Source organism: Photinus pyralis, unplaced genomic scaffold, assembly GCF_008802855.1.
Source record: "Photinus pyralis isolate 1611_PpyrPB1 unplaced genomic scaffold, Ppyr1.3 Ppyr1.4_LG1, whole genome shotgun sequence".
NCBI classification, from domain to species: domain Eukaryota; kingdom Metazoa; phylum Arthropoda; class Insecta; order Coleoptera; family Lampyridae; genus Photinus; species Photinus pyralis.
In genome coordinates, this window is record NW_022170249.1 from 14,393,995 (window position 1) to 14,404,648 (window position 10,654).

General features: G+C 35.2%; 1 protein-coding gene across 1 annotated transcript; it reads right to left on the reverse strand.

Moving 5' to 3' along the window:
• Positions 1-4,269: 4,269 nt before the first annotated feature.
• Positions 4,270-5,316, reverse strand: LOC116180382. The gene is made up of 4 exons (XM_031500351.1): positions 5,157-5,316; positions 5,050-5,109; positions 4,699-5,007; positions 4,270-4,646 (listed from the first exon to the last, which is right to left on the reverse strand). The coding sequence occupies exons 1-4, from the start codon at positions 5,235-5,237 to the stop codon at positions 4,401-4,403; spliced, it is 696 nt and encodes a 231-aa protein (XP_031356211.1). The 5' UTR covers positions 5,238-5,316; the 3' UTR covers positions 4,270-4,400.
• Between the last annotated feature and the right edge of the window lie 5,338 nt (positions 5,317-10,654).

The window sequence follows — 10,654 nt, forward strand, 5'->3', positions numbered from 1 at the left end:
ATAAAATCGAAAGAATTTGGAAAAACTGGAAAATCTGAGGAATCGTTAAGGATTTGAAAGAACAAAAGAATCCAAATCAAAAGAAATTCTACATATATACCTACCAAAAAATAGAAAACGTTTGAAAGCTCTTTAAAATATGAAGAACCGGAAGAATTCTAAAACGAAAGTTTCCGACGGTTCCATAGAATCTGAAAAATCGAAAGAATTTGAAGACTGATGAATCCTAACAAAATCTAAATGATCAGATGCATCATCTGAACGGGTTTGATTTTCAATTTTCTTCGTTGGAAAATGCGCTAAAAAGGGGAAGTTAGGGCTTAGGATCAGTCAATGTCAATGGTCTTTTCTTTTTGGTACTATACACAGGTAGGAGTTTTCCCAGAAGTAATTCAAGATCCTTTTGGGAAATGTGTTGGAGCGTTTTGTTTTAATGCCATCAAGATTTTAGTGAAACCGAAATCTTGAGGTGTAGGTACTTTCTTTTCGTGTTTCCACTAGAGATGCATATTGCAGTATTGGTGGTCCATGACGATTCAGCCATTAAAAAGTAATGTAAAAAACAGTCGAATAGACAAAGTGTCTTCGCCACCTACTTCCCTTTTTGAAATGGTCGTGGAGCATCGTCGAAAATTGAGTAAACAATCTTCTCTATAGGTGCTCGTACTCTAAACGATAAACGTTTAGAGGTGAAAATGCCATTTTTCCGACTCGGAATCAATCAATCAATCAATCAATACTTTATTATCAATAAATAGTAGAACTATATAAGATTCGTCAAAGTGAAAACAACAAACTACAATTACATAGAAAGACAAACAAAACAAATTAAAATATATTAAACCTGAATATCACAGATCAATGGACTGGGATTGAAGAAACTCGTTCACTGAATAGAAGGCATTTGCTTTTAGATAATTGCTAATAACATTTTTTAGCTGAGTTATTGGTAATGATCGATATTTCAAAGGTATTTTGTTGTAAAATTTACTCCCATAGTAATAAACGGAAAAGTCGTTTTATCGCTGTTTATCGTTATCGTTAATTTTTATTTACCTATCATCTGTACAGACGGAAACCAAACATTAAAACAAGACGACAAAAAATGAATCGAATCGAACGTATTTTTTATACGTTGCCTAGGTAGTTAGGAGAGGCATCTTCAGCTTCGAAATCACGTACTCGCTACTAAATTTCATTACAGATTAGTAAATTTCTTTTCATTACGTACATAAAAAATTCGCTCACGTGGAAAATGCTTCAGCAATAATAAACAAGTCAAAATGAGGTCGATGTACACGATTTTATGCTATCGATTCAATAAATATGATATGTCATCACGGCTTATTGGAGGGTGCGGTCGTAAAAAGCAATAATATTTGGAGGGGGTCGAAGCGGCGGCACCGATTGCAATGGATAAACGTTTTATGAGCTTCCAGATCGCCCTTTTAATTACGATCGATATTTTCTCATACATTTTTGCGTTGAATTTTTATATTAAGAATGGATATGATAACACAATGTACTTACGTGGGATTGGATACTCTTCCTATTGTTTTCCTATGCTGCAGCTTCACCAATCACCATCCATCATTTACAAGCGTTGTAATAAAAATCGCAACGATGGAGTAGTTTGCGCCAGCTGTTAGGCAATCCATAGTTAGCTATGCAATTCTTATTGGCTAGCAATTTGAATGGGGTTTTTCTTTTACACGTGGATGTGACAGTACAAATAATAATAATACCTCTTATAATAGCTCCTTTTTGGAACAAGTGAATTATCAAACTATTTATTAAACGAAGATAAACAACAACTCATATTAAGGTGTTGGATTTTATATTGATATTTCGTATATATGTTCTTCTGACATTTACCCGTGTTGGGGCAAAGGGCTACTCTATACCGTACTGGACACTGCGTGTTGTAGATTTTTTAAACCGTGTCGCTTCTCGACAATCAGAGCAACATTAGGTGGTTTCTGTCTCCGTTTTGAGTCCAGTACTTCTTGTCTGGGAATCTATGTACCTACAGATTTTTGCTAGCAGCTTCAGAGTTGGGACACATGAGATGGGGGTAGACGAGCATTTTTAGTGGTTTGGTATTTAAACTAGGTCAAACGGAGGGTGTCTTCCTGTTTAGGGTATGGAGTTGAATTTTTTGGGGTTGTACAATTTTTTTAATTGAGTCATGTAAAATATAAAGGTTGGTTTGATTATTTCATAGATAGGGTTTCCAAAGTTTTTTCAGTTTTTTATGTGGGCACAAAATATGTGTCTTGTAATACATTAAAGCAAAGATTAAAACCTCACTTTCGACTGGCAATTTTTAACCGTTCCTCTCTTTTCCCAGGTTCATGGTGTAGTTCGATATACTCGTATTAGGTACATTCTTCTTAACTGCGTTTTCTCTCTTTGTGTTTAGTGCGTTTGGAGCTACCTTCCGGACTTCCCAGACTAGCTCAGATAAAAAAGGGGTTAAAAAAAAGAAAGAGTTCAATAGATTGCACTGTAAATATCATTAACACTCAAAACTTCGTGTTCTGCAAAATTTGGAAAAAATGCTAATTCAAGCTTATTAGCGAAATATCTATTTAAAAATTTAAATAGGTACTCGAATATGTTTGGAAAGATATTATAAGATATGTTGGCGTGATTCTAAAACAAGCTTTTATACTTACCCCCTTTGTAAGAAATTATATATGCCATAAAGATTACAAGAGCGTACACTTAAACTGAACACATTGATTGTGATTAAACAATGAATTAAAAACAAATTCTTACAATCAATAAAAAGACAAACCCCTACTATCGGGTTTATGAACACAACAACGACGTAACACTAATTAATAACAACGAATAATTTAATACTAACATTAACAAAGGTTGAAATCAGAGGCGGATCACCGCACAGGCACAATAAGTTCATGCTTGGGGCCTCATCTTGTCTGATGGGGGCCTCCAAAACTAATAACTAGCAAGAAAAAATCTCTGGGAAAAATTGATGTTTGTTTATTGTACGTCCTGGAATTTATAAACGACAACGACAACCCCCAAGTAGAAGGGAAGGTAAGACCTCGGTTATGATTGAATGGGTGTGAGTAGACATTCCATCAGTTTTTCAGACCTGATCATTATAAAACGGCCAATATATGTGATTATACCATAATCAAAATTAAATTTCACATTGATTTAAAAATGTTAAAGAATTTTGAATTTTTATTAAGAGAGGGGCCTCAAAAGGGAGTTATGCTTAGGGCCTCTAAAGGGTTTAATCCGCCACAGGTTGAAATTTAGTCATTATGGAAAGCGTAAACGACGAAACGACGAACGAATGGGGAAACTGCAACGGTAGTTCACCGCACCATAGCTTCCAGGGTATTTCTTCTTTCTGAAGACGCTTTGGAGTCGCTGGTAAAGGAGATATTAGCTGTGGTAGTGGTCTAGTGGACTACGTCTAAGAACATTCTTTAGCGCGTTCCTCTGGCATTTCTTCGCTTCGAAGTCGTTAGGTGAAGGTGGCATCAGGTCGCTGTGATACCTACGTCCACGCTATGGAGCGGTGGAGTTCCTACGCTATGACGCAACGGTAGGTGTACATGTACATACGTATACTGTGCCAATACGTAAGACACAGGTTCTTTGAGAGAAGAAAATTGCCCTCAAGAGTGGCTTCAAAATGCTTTTCCCTGAAAGATCTTTTAAAAAAACAAGACATTTTAAGGGATTATTTGCGGCAAAGCTAAAGAGTATGATAACCCTCAAGGCTACGGTACAGGGTTTAGTTTAACGAATACAATAAGATAGTGTGGCGACCAGGTAGTCTGCTACTAATTATCCTTGTTTCCAGGACGACGAAATGATAGGGGAAAAAATCGATCAGAATAAAGTTGTCAATGTTATTAAAATAAAAGTTTATTAGCAGTTTTAAATCGTTATTTAGCGTTGGGAGTGTTAAATACAAAGAATTCCCACAATAGCAAGCGCGAAGGTTTTTTGTGCAAACTTTAGTACTCGCGCGATCGCGATTTTCGACAGAAAATACCATAGACCCCAATAATTGCTTCGAATGTTAACCAACAGTTCGTAGTTGCACATTTGTTATTGCCTAACTAAATGTTCCCCACCCCACATTTTAACCCCAAGGTGAGGTTTCATCCCTTGTAAGATCATAATAAATCCTTTTCCACATTTCGGTGGGTATAAAAATTAGAGACACAAAATAAAGTCAAAGGTTAATACAGTCACCCAGTTTGCCAAAATAAGGAGAAATAACATAGCAAAATATATTTATTATGAAAAGCTACAACAAAATTAGCTTAAAAACGTAAGGCACTAACTTAGTTAAGTGTGAGCACATGTAATTAAACAAATTAAGTCATGTATTGGCACAAAACTTCAACTTATCTTACCGCTACAACCTTGGCAGTTCTACTTGCAAAGAAATGATACATTGTTCTACCTAGCTTTAATACAAACTCTCTGGTAGGTTTTACATAGTACCTTAAACCTAATCTTTTACGTTCAGCTTGTATTTCTGCAGTGTGCAACTGCTGACAATACCTTTTTGAACCTATGGCAGGTGTTTCCATATCTGCGAAGCCTATGCCCACTAGTGATTCTGCTACATTAATAGTTTTCCACTTTTTCTACAACATAAATACAGTAAGTGGCAGAATTTTGTTGTTGTAAAGTACAGACATCATAAGCAAGTTGGTCAAGGGAGACCTCTGACTGAACCCAATCTTTCTCTTTGAGAACTGGAATGAATTTGACTTGAGAACCACGCACGATCGCTTGCAGCCAACTAATTCCATGCCCCTTCACGTGAACCCCCGACAATTTTACTGGTAGTGCACCTGGACTCGTAAATGGTAATTCTAAGAGAGGCTTGTGGTTGATTAATAACAACCCTTTGGTAGGGTCTACGCCTTCAACTGTGCCGGTGAGTTCTCTACTTTCTTTAATAAAGTGTGATGGGATATCAGATGGCCTTTTAAACCTACTAAACTATAAAATATTTACAAAGTTATCGTAGCAGGTTACACCTACCGGTCGTACACGTCGTACTGCTACAGTTAAACCCAGCAAGGCAATGGAGTAACAACTGATCTGTAAAGTCCCAAAGTAAGTGATTGCCGAAGAAGTACTAACAATACCTTCACTCCCCTTGTGTTCGCTTCCATAATCGACGTGAATTGGTTAAACTTATCGTTAATTTTATCCTTGTAGGTCGTCATTTTCGAAGTTCGATAGAAACTAAAAAGTTATGTAAAAGTATTCTAATAATAAAAACAACTGTCAATAGTTGTCAAATCAACAGATGATTGTCAAACAAATTTTATACACGATAATAATGCATACAAAAGTTCAAGGTTTATACTTCTAGCTCGTGATGGTATCATACACAGGGTGTTTCGGTCAATTCAATGTTTTCAACGCCGAATATGTTTATCCCTATTTCGAGATCAACATCGGTTTCTTTGAATTCGTGGGATTCTTCTTCAGTCGACAAGCGGCAAGACCAAGTCAGATTCGTCTAGTGTCACCTGATTAACATTTTCGCAGGTCTTTTCCGTTCCAGATACCGCAAATCTTTGAGTATAGTTTACTTTATAATCAAAACCGCGAATCATGGGCCATTTCACCTGCTTTTTGCATCCGCAGGCCCTACCACAAGTTGGTGTTGCACTTACATGATAAAAATGCAAGTAGTGTGCTTTGAGAAACGTATAAATGCAATGGGTTCCGGTTCATACTTCTAAGAAGGTAATGAGGTCTTTGAGATTAAAAACGTTTCCAACAAGGTTCTCCTCCTAAGAACATTTCTTGGAAACTACCAAGAAGAAATAGTTTCGCTCTAAGCAAGATTTCAAAAGAGCTTTTAACAAGAATTTCAAATAATATGTCTCTATACTTCATTCGTTATAAGAAGGTAGTAAATGGCGCTGGGTTTGAAGATAAGCACACACAGGAAAAATATAAAACGGCACCAAATTATTGTAAAGTAGAAATATCTTGCACTGCAAACACAAATCAATCTTTGACATTAACAGTTAATGACACTTCAATAGTTTAGATGCCAACAGAAACTACCAGCTTGCAAAATTCGTCACTCGTTTTATGTTTCAGCGTAATACTGACTTGTGTTTTAACCAATCACACTGAAGGTCAAATCTTCCCTATGTTTTTTACCACTACCTTCTTAAAATGAATACAGTATAGTAGGTTTTTGGCACGGTTTTAAGGAAGACCCCTAGAACAGCGTTTCCTAACCGGTGGTTCGGGTTTGCGCGCGCTTTCCAAGGGGTTCGCAGAACAAACAAGTTAAAAAGTAATCGTAAACGATTTACATAAAGCGCATTTCCACTTGCATTCATTTCCCATTTGTAAGATGCAACTTCTGTTAAAATCGTAAAAATCCTGCCACAAATATGAAAGATAGCGTTGCACATGGGCAATCCATTTTTGACGTGCTACTTCAATTTCAGTTTATGAGAAGAATTTCATTTCAATGCTTTTCTAAATAAGAAAGTTGGAACTGCGCATGCACAAACCTAAATTTTAAAACTAATGTTAGATTTTCCTTTGTTCCAAGCGCCTAAGTATCAAATTTCACTTAAATGGTTCCATAGATAAAAAAAGTTGGCACTGCGCATGCGCAAAATAAAATTTTGAAACTGGCGCTAGATTTTCCTTTATTCCAAGTGCCTATGTATCAAATTTCATTTAAATTCTCCATAAATAAAAAAGTTGGCACTGCGCATGCGCAAAACCAAATTTTGAAATTGGCGTTTGATTTTCCTTTATTCGAAGTGCTTATGTATCAATTTTCATTCAAATACTTTTATAAGTAAAAAAGTTTGCAAATCGGTTTATAAATGGTCGAGATGCGAAAAGGGCACTGTGAATTTTGAATCGATTCGATTCAACTTTTGGCATTGCGTATTATATGGCTAAATCTATGCCCATATTGAATTTCATGCAATTCAGTTCATAACTAACGGAGATGTAAAAGCGATCGAACATTTCTAAACAAAGTTATCGTTCACACGGACAGATAGATGGACAGACAGACAAAGGAACAGACGGAGAGACCAACCGGCAGGCGACAGATAGCAATGCAAAATTATAAACGATCTCTAGGATCGTTAATAAACGGCAAAAGTGTAAAATTATGGAACATGTGAAAAACGGTTTTTTGTTTTTTTTACAATAACTTTTTTTGTAAGCGGTACAGAAAAAATTCCTTCCTTGGTACAAGACTCGACACCATAACGAACCAAATAGCGAAAAAAGTAGAACAATAGCTCTTAAGATAAAAAACTAGTAGCGTCGCAAAGTTAGCGGACGGACGGACGGACAAAGTGGCCACAATAGCGCATTTTTTTTTTGTGGAAATGCGCTAAAAAGAACTATCTAATTTGATCGCGTAAATAATTTTCGGCGATTCATTTTTATATACTTTCGCAGTCATTCGTCCTGCAATCGGATGAACAGTTCAGAGACGTACGTCTAACCCCCAAAGTTTAGTCGCAATCGGATAAACGGTTTAGGCAGCTGGCAGTGGCATCGTAAGAGACAGGACGAATACAATTTTATTTACAAACCTTGAAATATGACCAATCATTACACAAAGTTTCGTATCAATCGGATGAACGGTTTAGACAGGCATAAGGGACATTCGTACGTACAGACAGACGGAATTTCTTTTATTATATAGAAACCTTCCCGGACATACCTCCAACTATTCCCCAAAGTCTCATTGCAATCGGATGAACGGTTTAGGCAGGCATAAGAGACATACAAACATTCATTTTTATTTATATAGATAGAAGATAGATTACACCCTGTATAGCAACTTTATAGAATCTTGTTTGAACCAAATTTTACTTTTATAAGTTATAACTTCCCGTTAAGATTTATTGGATGCTGTCATCGTCCGTAAATGTTACGACTTTAATAATAAATTCTAATTTTCCTAAACTTATCACGGTCCGCTTACGCCTAAAATTAATAAAATTTCGATTCGCCCAAATTACACCCACTACGTCGAAATTAGCGCGAATAAACCAGAAAAATATAGTACTTTCTGCTTCAGTGTAACGGAACATCTTGATTTTCATAGGAAATGTTTACACGCCAAAGGTTTTATAGCTGTTTAATACCTACTAATCTCAACGAAAAACGGTAAAAGAAATCGACGGCATTGAACTCAATTAAACGTACCTAAATTAAAAACGCGGACCTGAATGGTTACGTTCAGTTAAGCATAACAAAAATGTTTCGTTTCAAGACGATTTATTCACAATACCATCTTCAAACAATCGTTTACATTTTCCACCCTGATTCTATAATTACTTTAATTATCTCCGCTCTTCACACGATCTGTTTCTAATTTAGTAAACAGCACACGCATTTACCAGTAAATGCGTCGCTACGGACAATTAACAATGCTATTGGATGTGTGATTTCTGAGAAAAATTGAGTTTTCACTTTTGTAGTGTCATGACGGAATGAAATACTGGTTTTTTAGGTTTTGCAGTGCCCTAATGAAAATGAGTTCTCCAAAATGATGGCAAACACGAAAAACCTTAGTACTATTTTCAATTTTCAAAAATGTGCTAAAAATGTTTGTGTCAGCTTCAGACAATTATCACAAAATTCGATCACTAGGATAAACTATAGGACTTCTCTGTTAGGGCCAAAAAGTCGAGCAGCAGAACGAACTTCGTGTAACACGCAAGGGACTTAAAGTAAGAAGTAAATTTATTAGGGCATAGTAATCTATTTTGTTAGAAGTTACCTAAACACTCATTAGCACTAATTGCATGGAATGGTACTTTTTATCATCATTGATGAGCAAGTCAAGCGCAGCAAGCCGCGATATGTGAAAAGCATTTCGCTGTTTTTAACTTTTTACGACGTAAAATGGCAATTATCAATCATTTGTTTTCGACGTATAATGTACCAATGAAAGTTGTGACATTTTCATTTCATCTCCCTCGTTTTGCACTAAAAATTACGGCACTTTCAAAGTGCTACCTGGGAAGTACACAAAAGAAATGCAATTTGTCTCGGAAATGTGTAATTAATCTTTGAATGTCGCGTCACAAACAGACGACAAGGAAACGTATAAAAGTTTCCATTACTTCACTTTTTATATGCTTCAGAGAGCTTTTGTGGTATTGTTCTTTTCTTTAGGTATACGGCAGCTTAAAGTTTGATGATATTATAGGAAAATATGGTCGTGTTACATTAACGCTATCATTCTAAATAAAAATAATGTCAAAATGTGTAATCTGTTTAACTTTAATACAAAGAGCCTTTTGATTCCTCAATTACACATAAATCTAAATCATCCTTATGAATAATATCACCATGTGGAATAAATCAGTTTCGAAATGACGTAACATTGACATTCAAAATCAAGGTTGTAGATGCAAAATGTTAAAATTCCCTCGTTTTAGAAATACGACTGCCATCTAATCGCGCGTTAAAGATGAAAACTGTTTTTTTCCAAAAAAAAAAACGAGAATCCAAAATGTTTGACCTTCATCTTCCTTCTTTTCCGTCGAGAACCGTATCAGCGGGCACTTCATTAAACGCATGGAATTTTAATTGCCATTATCCATATTTTATGAATTGAATTCTTAATTTGGGGATTCCGGAAATATTGTAAGGGCGCATTCACCTAAAAACTCCGATAGGGAGGATATAATAGCGTTTTTTTTTTGCTTATCGTAGGTACCGCCATTTTCATTTTCCGTAATTGAAGCGTTCGGTTTCTTTGGGTTCGGCTGTCATCTGTTATACGACAATTTTTCATCCTTCATCTATTATTAGCCCTCTTATTTAAGAGATTTAAGAGGAATTCGAATTGAAGATGATATTTAAGAATTTGCAAATGAGTTTTCGAGTGACAAAGGATCCAGATTAAATTATTTTTTAATTATCAAAATTTTATATTTCAATTATTATGGCACCAAATTCAAAAAAATGTAAATTGCTAAGCAAATAATTAAAATCTGTTTCAAACACAACCCTCTTTTTAATTTAAAATTTTCGAGCTTATAATTCAGAAGGGGACAATTATTTGATATGATAGTTTTTTTAATTAAAAATCAACCTGTTTCAGGGTTTTTTTCCCAATAGTACATAATAAATTTTATTTCGTACACGGACTGCTCTGTATAAACATTGATATGTGAAAGCGTATACTTACGGCATACAAATCGAACATTACTATTGAAGAAACCATACCTGCAACAGAAAAAGAAATGTAAGCCCATGTTAACAATAAAGCCAAAGTACGAAGTAATAATAAAACAGTCCTAAATAATGGTAATCGAACATAACTGATAGTTCAATTGACTACATCTTATTCTGCTGACTCGGCGTGTAATTACATATTATATTCTCTTTTCAAAAATACAGTATTAAAAAAATTTTAAAAATTCAAAAATTGTTTAAACCTTTTTTTAATTATTGAAAAATCTTTTTGAATCGCTTGAATCTTGAATCCAAGTCCTGTTGTGTTATATTTTTGAAAACAGAATTTTAAAATTAAAATATACAATGTTCTATTTAAAAAAAAATATGTTAGGTCAACTTTTTTACGTGACCCTGTACACTTATTTTGAAAACCGCGAATTAT